Source organism: Hermetia illucens, chromosome 6 (genome assembly GCF_905115235.1).
Source record: "Hermetia illucens chromosome 6, iHerIll2.2.curated.20191125, whole genome shotgun sequence".
NCBI lineage: Eukaryota > Metazoa > Arthropoda > Insecta > Diptera > Stratiomyidae > Hermetia > Hermetia illucens.
In genome coordinates, this window is record NC_051854.1 from 32,753,666 (window position 1) to 32,773,428 (window position 19,763).

The 19,763-nt window shown below is 41.9% G+C and overlaps 2 protein-coding genes across 21 annotated transcripts in view; both read right to left on the minus strand.

Moving 5' to 3' along the window:
• The window catches only part of LOC119658934 (transient receptor potential cation channel trpm), a 489,577-nt gene that overhangs the window by 53,158 nt on the left and 416,656 nt on the right, over positions 1-19,763 (minus strand). The gene's annotated exons all lie outside the window — the stretch shown is intronic.
• Positions 2,252-4,108, minus strand: LOC119658936. Of its 6 annotated transcripts, none has more exons than XM_038066788.1 (5): positions 3,771-4,108; positions 3,600-3,710; positions 3,383-3,539; positions 2,613-2,708; positions 2,252-2,502 (listed from the first exon to the last, which is right to left on the minus strand). In XM_038066788.1, exons 1-5 carry the CDS (start codon positions 4,005-4,007, stop codon positions 2,408-2,410), a joined length of 696 nt encoding a protein of 231 aa, XP_037922716.1. In that variant the 5' UTR covers positions 4,008-4,108; the 3' UTR covers positions 2,252-2,407. The 6 variants fall into 6 exon arrangements, with proteins under 6 accessions (XP_037922716.1, XP_037922714.1, XP_037922717.1 ...); XM_038066786.1 differs by having other exon boundaries at positions 3,329-3,539; XM_038066789.1 differs by having other exon boundaries at positions 2,252-2,490; positions 3,771-4,107.

Below are 19,763 nucleotides of genomic sequence, written 5' to 3' on the forward strand. Positions count from 1 at the left end.
CAAACGTCAAAATTAAAGTTGGAGAACAACCAATTTACACCCAACCATTATTTAAATACTTGGGAGTAACGATTGACAGAAGGCTCAACTTCAAAAACACATTGCGATGCAACTAAAGCGACTTCCACCGATGTAAGTATGTTAACGATACTACCGAACATTGGCGGGCCATTACAAAGTCGACGTTGTCTTATTTCAAGGGCAGTTAGTTCTGTGCTACGCAGCTCCAGTTTGGTTAAATGTTCTGGTAAATAAATTAAACTGCGAAAAACTAGCACTGGCGCATCGGCTCAATGCACTACGGGTATGCAGTGCTTGCCGAACAACATCACGAGAAGCGGCATATGTACTAGCAAGCATAATCCCCATAGACATTTTGGCAAATAAAGGTCAATGACTCTACGACATAATACATGAAATCAGGGAATCTAGCGTATTTCGTTGGCAACTAAGCCGGCGGAAATTTATTGCAGACTGGCAAAAGAGATGAGACGAGGCAAAAACCACGAGCTAAAGCACTCCTTAAGTGGACATGGAGGTTATCGCGCTTATCTGCATCGATTTGGTCACAATAAGTCACCATGCTGCAAAAGATGCGATAACGTGACCGAATATGCGGAGCATTTTGTATCTAATTGCCTCAGGTTTATTGCGCACCAAACTAGACAAGGCGGTTGCAGACAGGCGTCTAACAACCAAAAATATTCTAGAGTTCATACTGGAATCAGCAGAGGCTTGGAATCAAGGGGGAGCGAGATGAAAACTATTCATCAACAGCTTAAGAAAACATAATTGCGAAGTAAACAAGAAAGGAAGAAAACCATAATATGCCGCAGTTAAAAACTGGTCCAGCCTCGCGATGGAATTCTTTATTGGAGTCACGTGATGAGAGCGGAAGGAGAAAGAGGCGGTTTTAATGAGCACGAGTTTCATATAACTGCATGGCAGCAGCTAATAGTAGGTTTTGAACCTTCCCAGCTTCCAACGATGAAAAAAGGCAAACAGATAAAAAGGCAGTGGACTGATTTAAATAAGGGTTTGTTTTCAACGGAACCTTAAAAAACGTCGCCTTTACAATAATAAACAAGTCGGGGAACCGGAAGCTGGACGCTTCAGGTACGAAAGGTTTTGTGTATTTCTTAATACGTAGCACGTAATATATCCATATATTATGTGAGAGTATCCACTTTCAGGTGATATTGGCATTTATAAGTCTTCAATTTTCAAAGAAACAACAAATTTGAGGTATTATAACTTTGTTAGTAATAGTGCGATTTCGACCAAACTTGGTAAGATCATGCTCTATATTATAGTCTATATTATTGCAAAATTTCATGGTACTAGGATGAACTTAAGGAGGGTTTCTAACTAATTACAAAAAATTGTAGTAATATAATATTATTAACTTTATTTAAACAGATATGGGCATGGAAGATATTTCGGAGCCCAGGGACCATATAGTGGCAGCCTCCTGATTTTTTTCAGATTTGTCGGTTTGGTAGTTTCTGAGAATGGCCCCCTTAAAGAAGTGATCACTTTCAACCCCCCGCGTTCCCCACTCTTCCAACGAATGTCAAAACTAGGATCGGCTTTGAAAAGTACTAATCGAGACCTTTAATTTGATACCCCACATGACTATATTTGATGAAAAAAAATTTTACACCCCCCTTTTGCATGTATGGGGACCCCCCCTTAAATTCAACGTAAAAGGATGTAATTCACTGTATGCGTGAGCGTTCACAGTTCCCACCTTTCTACCAAATTTGGTGTCAATCGCTATAACCGTCTCCGAGAAACATGCGTGTGACGGACAGACAGACAGACAGACAGACAGTAAACCGATTTTAATAAGGTTTTGTGTTTACACAAAACCTTAAAAAGTAATAATTCGAAAATTACGTTAGCTACAGTATTAGCATATTTTTTATCTAAAGTGCATGAGGAATCGCCTGGCATACCGCTTGTCCGGTAGTTTTGAAGCACCCTGAATAGTAGATGCTATATACCAGTGGTTCAGGAAAATATAATTTGCAAGATGTCCTTAGATGTCGCACTTATGTATAAGTTGGTTCAAATGCATGCTTCTACATGATGTCCTTCTTCCATAGGGCTTCTTTAAGTGAGTAGGGTCACAAGTGTCGCAGCAACGTACTGTAAAAACTAATCACCTTTTCTTATTGAATGATGTAAATCTTCGGAATTAGAGAAGCGTAAATATGGATTGTAAGTCTAGAATTAAATAGGCTAAGAGTTAAATAGCATTACTAAGCCAGTGTTTTATTGTGGTTAAATGGTATCCCTTTCTCTTGAACAATACAATAAATTGTAACAGTTGATAGTACAAAACGTATAAAAAATAGATAAAAATGTAAACGCGGAATTCTTGCAGGAAGTATCATATTTTTGCTTAAAACACAGACGGGTTATCCTCTAACGTCCTAACAATAGAATTTGGGTCGAATCCGTTTGAGTGTAGTATTTCTCTGACCCCTGAAAGAAGCACTAGTAGATGTTAATAGTTTTGACTGATGCTCAGGAAAGCAGTGTAGCAGCACTTGAAGAATGGCTCATTGTTGAGAGCATCGCATCCACTGCTTCCCTTCCTTATTTACTTCGTATTGTGTATTCCTTTCCATTGTTCAGCGTTACTTTTCCGGACGTGTTTAGGTTTCTCGTGTAGGCCTCTAATTGTTTGTAAGTCAGAATCCCTGTGTACGTGATTGGTTGATTCTTAATATTATTTTTCTTGCCTAATTCTAAGGTTTTCATAGTGTATTTAGTTAGCAACTTTGGAAATTCATAGTATGCCAGATAAATAGCAGCACGAATTGCAATAGACAAAAATAAACTGATAGGAGCAGCGTGTGTTTGTTTTCAAATACTAAGATTGACTATAGCATGAGTTTAATACCTTTCTAGAAAATATTTCTTCAGGGACAGCGCTAGTCAACCTTTTAGATGCTGACATCTAATCTTATGCACTCTAGTGCATAAGGCCAACGAAAAGAGATGCTCGTTACCTGAGGAGATCAAGCATGCAATGAAGTCAATCTACGCAAGTAAATAGTCTAAAATGGGAATTATTCGGATAGTTACGAAGGACTGAATTCAATTGAAACCATTACAGCCAAACCCGACAGTCAACGCGATCAAGTAGATGAGCAAAACTTCACGGAAGTCTCAGTTCAAGAAAAAATGCGACATTAATTCCGGCGGGTCCTTATATTTGAGATCGAAAAGCATTGCGAAAGGGAATAAATTATTCTTTCATGTGATCGTCTGTGTCGCTATTTATGAGACACGATGCAATGAGAATTAGGTATCTTACTTCTGCTCCGCGATAACATAAATTTTTGACTACCAAAAATTTCGAAAAACTTAACTGAGCGAAATGTTGTGTCATAAAGGCGTAGAGCTCTTAGTTTGGGAAGTCTTGTAATAACAGATTTGATAATTTTAGAGCTTATAAAGCGGTTTCCAGTTTTCCCTCCGCAATGCGAAAGGGACAAAACCGAAATATTTTTGTTGTGCTTCGATGCCTGCAAAGAAAGTACACAGATGAACCACTTCCTTTCACTTTTGCAAGAAGCGTGCGTTACTTGATCTAATATCACATCACAATCGGACCTATCGTAGATATATAGTTCGTTCACTCGAAAGCTGACACTCCGCAGGAGTTGACATATTCCTTCAGCACATTGTTTTGTATTCTGCGCAAGTTTGGGAGAATCAAATGAAAATTCACAACAACTCATTTTAAACCAACTTACACGTAATTCAATTCGTCTCCAGAAAGAGGGGTGAAGACTGATGTTGCGCCACCGTCTCGAAACCAACGCTATAGAAAAGTAAAGCTCTAAACAGGGAATGTACTTGAAGATCTCGAAAAGGATATCATCTGGGAGGCTATTGATGTTTGTTTCCAGTTTCAGTAGCTTGCAACCAGCCGCATGGCTGTCGGTACTCGATAATTTTCTCTTTAAAGCTAGAGTGGTATCATGTTCCATATTCTAGGGTAAAATTCGGTTGACATTGATAATTTGAAACATCCAACGAAAACTATGACGTAGTGAATTTTGTTGTTGTTTTTTCACAGTACGTAATTTAGCATGACTTGCTTTTTACGATTATTCTTAAAGTACTTAGTGTCGTGAACGCATTACTCAGAGTGAAAGCTGTGGGATTTAAGTGCAAAAGGAAAAGCGGCAGACAACGAATTGACTGAACGGATCAGGAATGTACTTTCGACATAACCTTGTTAAAATCAAAGAGGAAACCATACACTTTTACTCTAGACAAGTCGGGATACCAGAAGCTGGGCGTTTCGAGTATAAAGGTTTCGTGTTCATCTTATGCATCTTATGCAAGGAACTCTCTATGCACGGTTTTCCATTCGTGCATAGCTAGGGATGCAAAATACATTGCAAAGGTTCATATATTGCCAAATTCCAAGTTATACATATGTGACCCCGCTCTTGATATCCGTAAGTTCCCATTATGTGATGATGATTTCATACACGTCTTACAGTGCAATAAATTTACATGAAATGCAAAACCTTCACCTTCTATAAATTTGTTAGTAATGACTGCATTGCCTTCAAACTTTCCAGAATTCTGAGAAAGTGACCTATTTTACTTTTTGGGACACATTTTGAGCCCTCACTCCCCTATATTTTACCCAGTATCAGAAATAAGACCAGTTTCATACCAATCGAACCCTTTCATTTTATATCCCACATGACCATATTTGGGAAGCTCTCCTTCAAATCCAACACAAAGTGGATGAATTCATACACCACATCTTTTCACCATATTTCGGGACAATCGGTCCAGCCTTTTTCGAGTAAATCGGCTATGACAGACAGACAGAATTTGAATCGTTTTTAATAAGGTTTTGTTTCACACAAAAGTTTAAAAAGTGGTTCTCGTGTACAGAAGGTAGCTCATTTTCTTTCTTGCCCTGATTCATCAATGAATGATTTCTCCTGAATCATCTGTGCTTTTTGTTTGCTGCATCTGAATGTTATTCTTTCCCGTACTTTGTGGATGGGCTGTAACACGGCATTATTGACGACTTAATGACGTCGCTGTTCTTAGATATAGAAAACCGGTTGTGTATTCGACAGTTTGAAATGTAGGCAGACATATGCTGGTTAACCAAATAGATACACCCGACACTGAAAAAGGGAACAAGTTGTTCCCGAAATACGGAAATATATCGACTAAAACATCACTACGAGCGACGGAGAAGGTGTTGCGTGTTAAATCTGTAAACTTTTCGCTACAAATACCGCGAACACACATGTATTACAAATAGATATATAACCTATAAAATTGTAAATACGAATTTTGGTAGCCACTTACTTAACCATCATCATGATCAAAGCATATACATAGTTGGGCGACATCGGTAAGCCTTCCGGATGGCAAAGTTATTTTTTCAAATCGACTTAAAGAGACAAATTATTCGAAAGTTTAATGGTAGGTCATCGACCATCATTGGTGTGACGGTGCGATGACAGTTGGATGAGGTACAATCGCTCAACATTAACTCGAGTTTGAATACCGGTTCGTCATGGATGTTTGTGCTCGACTTTGTGTTGTTTCGCTGTTGTAAGTTTATCACTTACCTGTCATTAATGTACGCGATGATAACGAAATTGAAGGGCAGGCTTATTGACGATCAAAAATATACATATATGAGATAGTTTATACTCTTCAAAAGAATGAACAGAAGTCAAATATAGACTAGGGTTTACTATGTATGTAATATAAAGAATTATCACGGACGGTAACATTAGAAGTAAAGGACAGTTGGGAACTATTATTTTTGTGTAAAAACACATAGGGTGAAATAAATAAATTTTAGAAATGATTTATTGTATTGTATCGTTTGAAATTCGCAAATAAACTTGCAAATAGAGGGCTAAAACTTTGTCGTTGAAAATAAGGTTTCCATTTTTTCTCACTTACGGACATTTTAGTCTTCCCAACCGAACTCATCATGTGCAAGAGCATCGACAGTGGTTGGCATGCTAAGCCCCTCCCCGTATCTACCATATTTGGAGGGTATTGCTTTACATTTACTAAAAACGCTGCGAAGTCAAGTGCAGAGGAAATAATAAAAGTTCGGTAAGCTGACATTTCGATTTTTAGAAAGAGCACTTTTATACAAGTCGGAATACCGGAAGCTCGGCGCTTCAGATAAAAGGTTTTGTGTTCATCATATGTAAGCAAACCTCTATGCATGATTTCTCATTCGTACATAGCTAAAAATACAAAATATTCCGCAATCTTTTACTAAATTCTAAGATACACATATGTACATACATATCAACGACATAAATACTGTGTTTATCTTAAATAAACAAACATTGTATATTATCGAATTGATAAATTGATCTAACGAGTCTTCTCGCATTTTCACTTTACTCCGTGCACAAAAGCAAAGTAAATTATATTACTACCCTCACATGTCTCCCTCGAGTGACTGGCATTGATATGCAAATAGCTAAAAAAAGCCAAAAAAGGAAAACTAGATGCCCCCATTGACCCCGCTGGCCATTCAAATAAGTTCACTTTATATGATGTTGACGTCATACTCGTCTTAGGGTGCAATAAATTTACTTGAAATGCGAAACTTTGACCTTCTATAGCTTCGTTAATAATTGTGGGATTCCCTTCAAACTTTTCAGAATTATGTCCTCTATTGTCGCCTATGCTGGTGCCATTGTATTTCTGTATTCTTGTATTTCTCAGGTGAACTTTAGGAAGGTTTTCCCGTAAATTTCTAACACATAATATACTATTAATAACTTTATTTGTGCAAATATCGAAACGGGATGTAATTTGAGGCCTAGATTTCATATAGATGCATCACTGTGATTCTTCTTCAAATTTTTCGGTTGGATAGGTGCTGAGAATGAGACCTGTTTCACTTTTTGGAGCACAAATTTTAAGTCATATCTCCCCTTTGTTTTACCGAATGTCAGCAATAAGATCAGTTTCGGGAAGTACTAATTGAACGTTTTCATTTGATACCCACATGGCCATATTCTGTGAAAAAATTGATGCCCCCTTTCGCATGTATAGGGAGCCCCCCTTGACACAAAATAGCGCCACTCGCTGTAAAGGGACATTCAGACCATATAGTCTCACCAAATTTCGTGACACTCGGTTCAGCCGTCTCAGAGTAAATCGGGTGTGACAGATGAACTGACAGACGGACAGATATTTTAATAAGGTTTTGTTTCACACAAAGCACGTAGACATGAAGACCAGGAAATGAACATTTGGTGATGATATGAATGTTTGTGAAAATTCCCGCCGCCAACATAGCAGGAAATCTATTATTCTATACAGTTTTTGACGCCAGTAGAAACTAGTGCAAATTTTTACTAAATATCAGAATGCATATGCAGCGAATACGCATGTACTAGAAATTGTGGATGGTTCAAGATTCAAGATTAGACACTTTCCTATGAAAAACGAACCGCGTGAAGGTCACCCGAACTCGCGATATGAAAGTCATCCTAGTGAAAGCTAAAGTAGATGAAAATTAAAATTTTCTAAGGAATTAGGCTTCAATAGTGTGGCTCAGTCACAAATATTTGATGGATGGGTTCCATATATTTTAAATTATGCCCAAAAAGAGGAACGCATTCATTTCGCTAAATGTTTTCCTGCGAAATTTAAACACGGCCTGTCTACCACCTTCGATAAAATCGGTACAGCTGACGAAGATTGGTTCTAAAAGTACGATCCGGGAACCATGCAGCAGTGCATGGCATGGAGCCCAAAAGAAGCCTATCCACTCCATGGTGAGTGAACAAATATCAGCAACAAAACTGAAAATTATAAATGCTATTCCTTTTGAAACTGAAGAAACAGTAACGGCTAAATGGTACAAAGAAACTTGTTTGCCACAAAGTTTTGAAAAATTTGCTTAAACACAAGCTAAAAAAGCGACTTTACACCACAACAATTTAATTGCACTCTGAGGCGTTGATCTTCTGAGCACTTCGATCCCACACGTGTCATTGCCGGCGTCGGAGCTATTGGCGATCAGAATAATGCTCTATGTGCGAAGGGAGACGAGATTGCCGGCATATTGCTGGAAGTCCTAAATGCTCGGAATTTAGGAAGGCGCTGACTTCAATGAAAAAATGACATTTATTCAAATAAACCTCAATCGTTGCAGGATCGCTCAGCACCAACGAATTTGAAATGAAAATTGCCATCATTAGCGACGATGACGTATGGATTACAGATTCTACTGGTGCAGCGGCGATATGAGCATGCGGTTGATAAGCCATACAATGCACTGGGGGTTAGACAGCCAGCGGCTTTGTGTAGGCGAAAATAAACGGGATGTATGTGTACAGCTATTACGCCCTACCAAGTCTGATACTGTTCGAATTCGAGGAAATGTTTGACAGTTTTGTTCTAGACGCAAGGGATCGTAGTCCAAGAGTGATTGCTGATGACTTCAATGTTTGGTGCCAATTGTGGGGTAGCAGAGAGACAAATACAAGAGACCCTCGTCTATTGGACGCTTTTGCATATAATTCTGGCCAACGAAGGTTATGTAGACACCTTTCAGAAAGGGGTCTGCCTCAATCGTAGACCTATACTACAAGCTAATAAAGCAGGCAGGTTAACCAACTTCTCTGTCACCTATTTGTGTTTTGGACACTGTGGGGAAAATGCTAGAGCGAGTAATCTACAATAGATTACTCCCGGTTGTTGAGAGGCAGGGAGGCCTCTGAGATCGGCCATCAAATGGTTACTGGCTTGGCTGAATATTCAATCCAAGGAAAGGGTAATACCAGGAAATATTGCATGGTGGTGACCCTGGACGTGAGAAATACATTCAATTCGGCCAATTGGAACCTAATACAAGAATTTCTAGCGAAGATTGCTAATTACAAGAACAGAGGCTTTGGTATGACATTGATGACGGACCGCAGGAGAACCTTGTCTCTGCGGGTGTCCCACAAGGCTCCTTATTGGGGCTACATCATGTACAACGATGTACTTAATCTTCCCCGGTGGTGGGTTACGCCGACGATATAGCGCTGGTCGCAAAGGATCTCGAAGGTGCTGAGTTATTTCATATGAAGCGGTCAGTGCTGCTATGGGTTGGCTAGAGAATTCTGGTCCTCATCACCAAGCGCCATAAAAGAAATTATGCGCGTATCCAAATTGGGAATCATATCATCACTTCTAAGCCTGCCATCATATAGTGTGATGAATGATGATAGTCGGGAAGCTCAGCTACAAGCAGCACGTGCAATATGCTTATGGCAAAACGTCCACCGCAAGGGCCTGGCAAGGATGATGCCGAATGTGGGAAGGTCACGGCATGCTTCCAGGTTGCTTATATCTAGGGTAGGGAGTTCGGTCCTGCTCTAAGCAGCTTCAGTTTGGGGAAAGGCATTGCATGTCACATTTAAGGCTAACAAACTGAGTATAGTCTACAGAGGAAGAACCCTAAGGGTGTCCTCGGCATTCAGGACTATCTCAGATGATGCAGCATTCATCATTGCGGGAATGATGCCCATTAACATCTTGCAGATGAGATGTCGAACATATACAATGCGAAGCCTATCTCTCTTTTATCGCAGACGCCGAAAGGGAGAGATCTCTAAATAGATGGCGTTGGAAACTCTCGGGAAAGGGTCGGTGAACACACAGGCTCATCCCTGCCATCAAGGAGTGGTTAATTATAATCTTACCCAGTTTTTCACGGTGCATGGATGATATCGCCAGTACCTGTTCAGGTTTAAACTAGATACCTTACCCGATTGTCCAAACTACAATGGAGTCCCAGAGGACGCAGAGCACGTATTCTTCCACAGTCCGAAATTTGTAGAAGAAAGGAAGAACCTAGAGGAGACTCTAGGAGAGGTGCTCGTGCCAGAAAATCTGGTGTGAAAAATGCTACCATGTCAGGAAAACTAGGATATGATTAACTCAATGGTCGCATCTATCCAAAGCAATTGGGTAAGAATCCTACACGCTAACGTGTCCAGGCCAGTGTCTTTTGAAGATCGGAAAAAAAACAAGTCGTGATACCGCTTCGAGTGTAAAGGTTTTGTGTTCATCTTACGTGAGAAACTCTTTGCCCGATTTTCCATTCGTACATAGCTAAGAATACAAAATATTTCGTCATAACTTCAAGACACACATATGTATAATACATACATATCAATGACATAAATACTTTGTTAATCCTAAATAAATAAACATTGTGTACTACCACATGACGATGCAAACATATATATGTGTGTACCTAAATTGATCTAACGTATCTTCACGCACTTTACTCCGCGCACAGAAGCATACAAAAACTGCTGGTAACTAGGTACACACATGCCAATTATATTAGTTACTACTCGCAAGCTTTATTAGCACATACATATACATACATATAGCTACCTCGAGTAATTGATTTTGATATGCAAACAAGTAACAAGTCGGGAAACCGGAAGCTGGACGCTTCAGGTATGAAAGGTTTTGTGTATTTCTTTTATAAAGAAATTTGAGTGTGCATTTGTCCCATTAGCATGTAACACGTAAAATATGCATATATTATGTGAAAATAGCCACTTTCAAGTGGTATTGACATTCATAGTCTTGAATTTGGAAAGGGGCGACAGTTTTGACCTAGTATAACTTTGTTAATAATAGTGCGATTTTCACCAAATCTGGAGGATCATCCTATATACTATAGCCTATATTGCTGCAAAATTTTGTGATTCTAGGGTGAACTTAAGGGGGGTTTCCCTGTCAATTACTAAAAATTAAAGTAATATACTATTATTAACTTTATTTGAACAGCTATCGGTATGGAGGGTATTTCGGAGCCTAGGCACCATATAGAGGCAGCCCCCTGATTTTTTTCAGATTTTTCGGCTGGGTAGTTCCTGAAAATGGGTTCATTAAAAAACTGACCACTTTCAACCCCCGGCCCTCCCCACCTTTTCAACAAAAGTTAAAATTAAGACCGGCTTCGAAAAGTACTAGCCGAGACCTTTAATTTAATACCCGACATGATTATATTTGATGAAAAAAAAATGTACACCCTTCTTTTGCTTGTATGGGGACCCCCCCTTAAATTCGTCGTAAAAGGATGTAACTAACTATATGCGTGAGCGTTCACAGTTCCCACCTTTCTACTAAATTTGGTGTCAATCGCTGTAACCGTTTCCGAGAAAAGTGCGTGTGACGCACAGACAGACAGACAGACAGACAGACAGACGGACAGACAGACAGACAATAAACCGATTTTAATAAGGTTTTGTGTTTACACAAAACCTTAAAAAAAGACCAAACAAGTCGGGAAACCGGAAGCTCGGCGTTTCAGGTATGAAAGATTTTCTTTGCTTCTTCTGTGAGTATATTTGAGTGCAAAACAATTGTACGTAGCCCGTTATGGATATGTGTTTAGCATGTCAGACCGTTAAATAAATCATCGCATTCCACCCCTCCCACTCCCTGCCTTTCTCACAAATCTCAAAACTAAGACCCGCTTCGAAAAGTACTAATACGAGACCTTTGATTTGATACTCAACATGACTATATTCGGTGAAAAAAATTTTACACCGTCCTTTTGCATGTATGGGACCCTCCCTAAATCTCAACGTAGAAGGATATCACTCACTCCATATCTGCGCGTTTGCAGTTCCCACCACAGTAGATCTACTATAGGCAGTACCCTTACAAAAATGACCCCACTTGCAAATGTGCTTGCAGGAGCTTAGCTGTACACATCAGAGACGCTAAACAAGGAAAAGGCATAATCTTCGTCAAATCGTATTGGTAAGAGAGAGATCGGTGAGCTTTTGCTATTCTGGTACTACGGCGTGCTCACCCATATAGCAAAAAGTTGTTTCACGTATTCACTTATACATAAGCAAAAACTTGCCAATCTCACAAATACATTGGCAAGTCCGTCGGGTTTTCGGTACATCTCGCTCATGCTCAAGGGCAAAACAATTTGAAATCGTGTGTATTCGCACTGATTTCCCCCCTTGAGGGGCAAGGGGGAGTGAGGTAGCTGTCTAGTATCTAACTGTGGTTCCCACCTTCTCACCAAATTTCGTGTCAATCGGTATAGCCGTTTCTGAGAAAAGTGCGTGTGACAGACAGATAGACAGACGGACAGACAGACATTGAACCGATTTTAATAAGAGGGAAGAGGGAAAAGAGAAAGTAAAACGTCCCCATGGACGCCGCCGTTCATACAAGTTCACTTTATATGATGATGACGTCATGCACGTTTAGTAATAAAAATTTTAAATGTCAACATATTTATGACTAGATATAATATCAAATCAATGAAATAACACTTCCAATTCAGTCTCTGTACATTCAGTCTTAATATCAAAAACGGTATAAGAAAATAACGAACAACTTTAGTAATAGTCTTTTTCCGCACTTGTAGGAGACTGACCGATGGAGCCTTTTTTGATTATAATATTTTTTTAATGATCGCGCTGAAGTGTTCCGTGTCGCGGTTGGGAACAGAAGAGACCGACTTATTTCCATGCGGTCCTTACTGTCCCAACCAACGGCACTTTTTTACCGCTGGCTCTCCACTTCCCCGGTGCGTTCTGAAAACGCGTGAGTGGAGAGTTTCCACGTTCAGCGCCATCTACCCGTCCGCATCCGCAACATCCGAAATAAATTTCGAATGCTGCAGATCCTGCCGCGCCACATCACTCCGCCCCCAGACGAAACCTAGGGGGTTTCGGCGACGGATCCCCGAACTTCGTTCGCCGTTAATCCGCAAAGCGGACACGACGTTGCTTCGGGGCGCACACGGGTTTCAGCCTGGCCAAAGAGACCGCCTTTTTGTGACCACCGATCTCGAGCTGGAAGAAATGTTCTCCCCTCTCGAGAACGCGGTACGGGCCCTCATATGGAGGCTGCAGCGGCTTCCGGACGGCATCCGTCCTGATCAGCACGTGCGTGCACGTGTCCAGTTCCTTGGGCGAACAAGCAGGTATGGACGAGTGTCGAGTGGGCGGTGGCGCTTTGATGCGTCGGAGATTGTCCTTCAGCAGACGCACCAACCCCGACTCCGTGAGACCCGATCTCTTGTCGAAGACCGGATCGCTTGGGAGTCTTGGGTTCTCCCCGTAAACCAGCTCCGCGGGGCTGGCAGCAAATTCCTCTCGGCGGGTTGTTCGAAGGCCGAGTAGGACGAGAGGCAAGACTTGAGTCCAGGACGGGTCGTCGCGTGCCATAATGGCGGCTTTCAGCGTCCGGTGCCAACGTTCTAGCATCCCATTGGACTGCGGGTGGTATGCAGTAGTCCGCTGGCGTTTAAAACCCAGGAGTTTGCCTAACTCGGAGAAAAGGGTGGACTCAAATTGCATTCCCTGGTCAGTGATGATCACTGCAGGGACGCCAAAGCGAGGTATCCACTCTCGGCAGAGGGCTTCGGCACAAGATTGCGCCGTAATGTCTTTCAGAGGTATTGCCTCAGGCCACCGCGTGAACCTGTCGATGATTGTGAGGCAATACTTGTAACCGTGCGAGTCTCGCAAAGGCCCTATTATGTCGAGGTGTATTGTGTGGAAACGCTTGGTAGTGCGGGGGAATGAGCCCACTTCTTTCCTTACATGCCTTGAGACTTTACACTTCTGGCATGCGATGCACTCTCTGGCCCAGGAATTGATATCCTTGTTCATGGAGGGCCAGAAGTATTTTCCGGTGACTAACCGGTTTGTTGTCCTGATGCCGGGATGCGCCAAGTCGTGAACTGCGTGGAACACTTCCTTGCGAAATGTGGCCGGAATGTATGGCCGAGGTCCCTTTTCCGAGTCTTCGCAGCAGAGCGAGAGGTTTGAGCCGAAGATGGGCAACTCCCGAAATTTGTATTTGGGGTTGGACTTGAGGCTCTGAAGTGCTGCGTCATCCACTTGCGCCTTGGCAATAGCCGAGAAATCGAGTGAGGCGGGGATGTTAACTTCGGAGACACGAGACAAAGCGTCAGCAACAATGTTGTCCTTCCCGGACACGTGCTGGATGTCTGACGTGAACTGGCTTATGAAGCTCAGGTGTCGAAGCTGACGAGGGGACGCTTTGTCGGGCTTCTGTTTCAAAGCGAACGTGAGAGGCTTATGATCCGTGAACACTGTGAACGGCCTGCCTTCTAGGGAGAAACGGAAGTATTTAATGGACAGGTATGCGGCGAGCAGTTCGCGATCGTAGGTGCTGTAGTTCCGTTGAGCGGGATTCAACTGCTTCGAGAAGAAGCTCAACGGCTGCCAAACTTGGTCCACCTTTTGGTGAAGGGCAGCACCTACTGCGATGTCAGAGGCATCAACAAAAACGGCTAGGGGTGCATCTTGATGAGGAAATGCCAAAAGTGTAGCATCAGCCAGTTGCTGTCTGGATTTATTGAACGCGCAGACAGCCACTTCAGACCACACAATCTCTCGTGTGTCTTTTGTTTTGGGGCCAGACAAGTACGCGTTCAAAACGGACTGGTGATGGGCGGCCTTGGGCAGGAAACGACGGTAAAAGTTTAGCATGCCCAAGAACCTCCTCAACTCCCTCACTGTTTTTGGACGCGGGAAGCTTGTTATTGCTTGCACCTTGTCTGGGTCGGGCTGTATTCCTTCAGAGGAAATGGAGTGGCCGAGGAATCTCACCTGTTTTTGAAGGAATTTGCACTTCTCAACGTTTAAGACTAAACCGGCCTCAAGGAGACGTTGAAAAATGCACTCGAGATGGGCTAAGTGCTCAGACTCAGTAGAAGAAGCGACCAAAACATCATCCAAATAGACGAAACAGAAATCGAGGTTTCGCAGGACTGAGTGAATGAACCTTTGAAAGGTTTGCGCCGCATTGCACAATCCGAAAGTCATTCGGGTGAACTCGAAGAGTCCAAAGGGTGTGCATATTGCCGTCTTTGGAATGTCTTCAGGAGCTACTGGGATTTGGTGGTATGCCTTGGCTAAGTCCAAGGTCGAAAAGATGCGGCAATTCGCGAGGTGATGCGCAAAGTCGTGGATGAGTGGAATCGGATATCGGTCAGGAACAGTCTGTGCGTTTAGCCTTCTGTAATCCCCACAGGGACGCCATTCGCCATTTGGCTTAGGGACCATATGTAAAGGGGAAGACCAACAGCTGTTTGAGGGCCTGCAGATACCCTGTTGAACAAGTTGTTCAAATTCTTTCCGCGCAATAGCCAGTTTCTGGGGTGGTAGAGGACGCACCTTTGAGAAAATCGGGGAACCAGTAGTATTTATGTGGTGCTGCACATTGTGCTTTACTGGTTTCGAGAGACTACACTCGGTAGTTATCTGGCTGAACTTTTGGAGGAGTGTCCGAACACGAGAGTCGGAGATGTCTTCCAAAAGAACGGAAAGGTTATTGTCAGCGTGAGATACCATTTGGCCCGACGAATTTAGTTTGGTTGTGGGGTCTATAAGGGACTTATGTTGCAAGTCCACCAGCAACCCATAGTGACACAAGAAGTCTGCGCCTAATATGGGGAAGCTGACATCCGCCAGGATGAAACGCCACGGAAACGTCCTACGCAAGCCAAGACTCACGTCCACTTGTCCGCGTCAGAGTGTTGCTTCGACTTAATCGAACAGACCGAAGCCCATGTCGTCGTCTTCGCTCTCAGACTCTTCGGCGGCTTCCAACAGTGTAGTTCCTTGGGACGTCCGTTTGCTGCACAATGACGACGGCAATGACGCGGCCACTGACGGCGAGGAGACCGGGCGGTTGTTCAACTTATCCTTTCCGAACGCTGCAGCGCCCAATTGCTCTGAACCTGATCGCGGGCTGGGCACGAACTCGGAACAGCTGCGAGCGACACAGCCACAATTCAAAGCGATAAGCAAAAATGTCTGGCGTTTACAGGAATTCAATGTGGAGATCTCGTCGACACTTTCTTTTTGTTGACGAACGTCGTCAGATTTTTACGCCCTTAATCCGCACACACACATTGGGAACACTTCTGAAGCGCGGATAGTATTTCCTGCAAAGATTGTCGGAATCTCGTGGCAATGATGGCTGGTCCGGTGTGTGAAAGGCGTTTGAAAGTTCTATTTCTGCCGTGTTGCTCGGACGAATTTTGTCGTCAATAGAACTTCACCAATGGCGGCGATGGCGGATAATTTGTTACTTGTTCTTTATCGGGGTCACCACTTTAGTAATAAAAATTTTAAATGTGAACATATTTATGACTAGATATAATATCAAATCAATGAAATAACACTTCCAATTCAGTCTCTGTACATTCAGTCTTAATATCAAAAACGGTATAAGAAAATAACGAACAACTTTAGTAATAGTCTTTTTCCGCACTTGTAGGAGACTGACCGATGGAGCCTTTTTTGATTATAATATTTTTTTAATGATCGCGCTGAAGTGTTCCGTGTCGCGGTTGGGAACAGAAGAGACCGACTTATTTCCATGCGGTCCTTACTGTCCCAACCAACGGCACTTTTTTACCGCTGGCTCTCCACTTCCCCGGTGCGTTCTGAAAACGCGTGAGTGGAGAGTTTCCACGTTCAGCGCCATCTACCCGTCCGCATCCGCAACATCCGAAATAAATTTCGAATGCTGCAGATCCTGCCGCGCCACACACGTCTTGCGGTGCCATAAATTTTGAATTTTGACTTTTTATAACTTCGTTAATAATAGTCGGATTGCCTCCAAACTTTTCAGAATTATGTCCGATATTATGGCCTATGCTGGTGCCAGTTCTGGAATGAACTTGAGGGGGATTTTCCGGTAAATTTCTAAAATATAGTAACATACTATTATTGACTTTATTTCTGGAGATGGGGATGGGGTAGATTCTAAGAACGAGACACATTTTGAGCCCTATCCCCCCAATGTTTGATTATATCATTTGACACCCCATATTATCATATTCGATGAAAAAAAATGTGCACCCCTCTTTCGCATGTGTGGGGAGCCCCCTTTCAAAGTCAACACGAGACATACAGACCACATGTTCTCACCAAATTTCGTGACAATCTGTTCAGCCGTTTCTGAGTAAATCGGGTGTGGCAGAGAGACAGACAACGGACAGATGAAGAGACAGACATTGAATCGATTTTAATACTGTTTTGTTTCGCATAAACCCTTAAAAAACGCGCGTCAGCAGTTATGGATCACATTTTAAGAGTTATCGAGGAGTACATGACAGTTCCATGTATACATAATTCAAAACTCAAAAGCTTCAACTCAATTGTACTCCATTTTTTAAAGAGCCATTTACACAAATAATTTGATTTGGAGACCATTGCATTGTTAATAGTCAACTTCATACATTTCACAGTAGAATTTCAAGATTATTAGCAAATGTGAGAAAGTTCACCACCACCAGATAAAAACAAGTCGGAATACCGAAATCTGGACGCTTCGGGTGTAAAGGTTTTGTGTTCATCTTGTGTGAGAAATATCCTATCCAAGTTTATCGATTCGTATATAGCGAAGAGTTGAAAATATTCCTTGATATGTGATATTGATTTTTTCCAAACTTTCGAGAATTGTGGACTTCATTATTGCTTATAATCATAACAAATTTTGTACTTCTAGGATGAACTTAAGGGAGGCTTCGGGTAAATTTATAAAATATCATAATATACTATTATTAATTATATTTGAGCAGATATTATATTGGGATATATTTTGAATTTCTGATTTTTTTTCAAATTTTTCGGTTGGATAATGAAGTGAATTTGAGGTAAGTATTCCCCTGATATAAAATATCTCCCGATTCTGGGTTTGAGACTTCATCCAAATTGTGATGTTGCGTGAAGCATAGCGCAGTTCACCGTTGACTGATAGCATTCATCCGAGATATTTCAATCTCTCAGCCGGCAGGTCGTTTTCACTTACAATGATAGTGCCTATTTCATTGTAGTCGTTATTCACCGTTTGATTTAGATTCAGTCGAAAACCGTGCTGTATGAGGTGAGTACTCCACTTTTAGACAAGTTGTTCAAGATTTGGTTTTATTTGTGAGATATATATGTTTGCCTTTCACCCCTTGGTGGGGTATAGCGCGTCAACCACACCTACGCGCCTTCGCTCACGGTTACCCAAAAAAAGCCCTCCCCCCTCCAGTTCGTTGTCGCGGTTAGCATAAACTACGATTCCTAGATAAATTGATCGACGCTTTCGATGCTCTGTCCATTAATGTAGATAGAGAGAGTGCGTGACCCGTCAAACTGAGAAGCTTGGTTTTGTTGCTGTTTATCTTTAGTTCGACTCTACTTGCCTCTCTTTCCAAATCCAGAGCCATTTGGCCAAGGTCCACGACCCCGTGAGAGAGCAAACAGATGTCATCAACGTAGTCCAGGTGCTTGAGGAAAGGTGCTTCCGGACAGGGATTTCGCTCGAAGTTCGAACGCATCACATTCGAAATCACTCGCAGCGGTCAGTAGAGCCTTCAATCCCTTCTTTTCATCGATCCACTTCCACGACTCCGCAGTCAGCCAGATCTAAAGACGCCCTTCCGGGACGTGACCGAAGATCTGTGTGGCACCTGAGAAAAGAGCATTTTTGATGGCGTCGCAATGCAAATCGATATTCTGAGGTGCCGTCCGATCAACAAGGAAACTCACCCATTATCCGACAGCTGGCTGACATCTGTTTGCTCTCTCGCCTGAACGTGGTCCTTGGCAAAATAATAACTTTTACTTCCTATTAGAGTCTATCTTTCCTGAAAATTTGACGGAGCTAGGATGAACTTAAGGGGATTCGCGGCAAATCGTTAAAATATACTAATATACTATGAACATTAACATCATTAACGTTAATATAATTGGAACAACGCTACTCAATGCATGCAAGAGGGTTCTACCTTCACTTTGCGTCACCATGTCACTTTCACCATCTCATTATTAGTACATTATTGTTGCGCAGAGTTTGCAATAGGATCAGTTGGGCTTTTGACTGTATGTAGGTAAGAAAGGAAGTACTGACATCAGCATTGAAAGACGTCACTATTTATTGGTTTCCGGGTTGTTGCTGCTTCTATTTACTTGCAAAGGCAGAGAGCTTGGCTCCTCTTTTTTTTAGAAAACCAAATTGCAGGTCACATTCTTGCTGGCGATCTACGGCTCATTTATACGATGTCCACTTTGCTTTTGTTCATTTTCGGCTTGCTATTTCTTGATGAACTTCTGCCCACATTCGAACTACACACTACACATGATATTATTTCTTCCATTAACTGGCTTTAGATGAGGCAATCTAGGCTCCAATTGCTCTCTTGAGCGTGAAATATACATATAGAGTCAATTATGAAAGTTTTATTTTTGCGAATGAGTCGTTGTTTTTCGAGAATTGCGGGGCCCTAAGTCTGCATCCACTTGATGCCGTACCGAACCAAATGGGGAGCAACTTACTACTCGTTTAAAATAAATAAAATAGATCTTTAAAAATATTAGGCGATGACGGCAAAACAAGTCGGAATACCGGGATGATGACGTCATACACGTTGTAGAATGCAGGAAATTCACAAAAAATGGCAAAGTATCCTATAACTAACTATAACCTATAACTTTGTTACTAATAGTTGGATTTTCTTCAAATTTGGCTAAATTGTGCACTATGTTATCCCTTATCCCCATACCTGTCCTTCTGCGATGAACATAAGGGGGGTTGCCGTTTAAATTTCTAAAATGTGGAAATATGTTATTATTATAATAACTTTATTTGTGCAGATATCGGAACCGGATGTACTTTGAGGCCTAGATTTCGTAGAGATGCACCAC

Bases quoted from the DNA above. Each gene is read 5' to 3' on its own strand.
- LOC119658936 (XM_038066784.1), bottom strand. From the start codon at position 4,007: ATGGAACATGATACCACTCTAGCTTTAAAGAGAAAATTATCGAGTACC. The intron at 2,757-3,328 runs GTAAGATACCTA...TGAAAACCTTAG, and splicing joins TATGTTATCGCGGAGCAGAA to AATTAGGCAAGAAAAATAAT. The intron at 2,503-2,612 runs GTAAATAAGGAA...AACATCTACTAG, and splicing joins AAAGGAATACACAATACGAA to TGCTTCTTTCAGGGGTCAGA.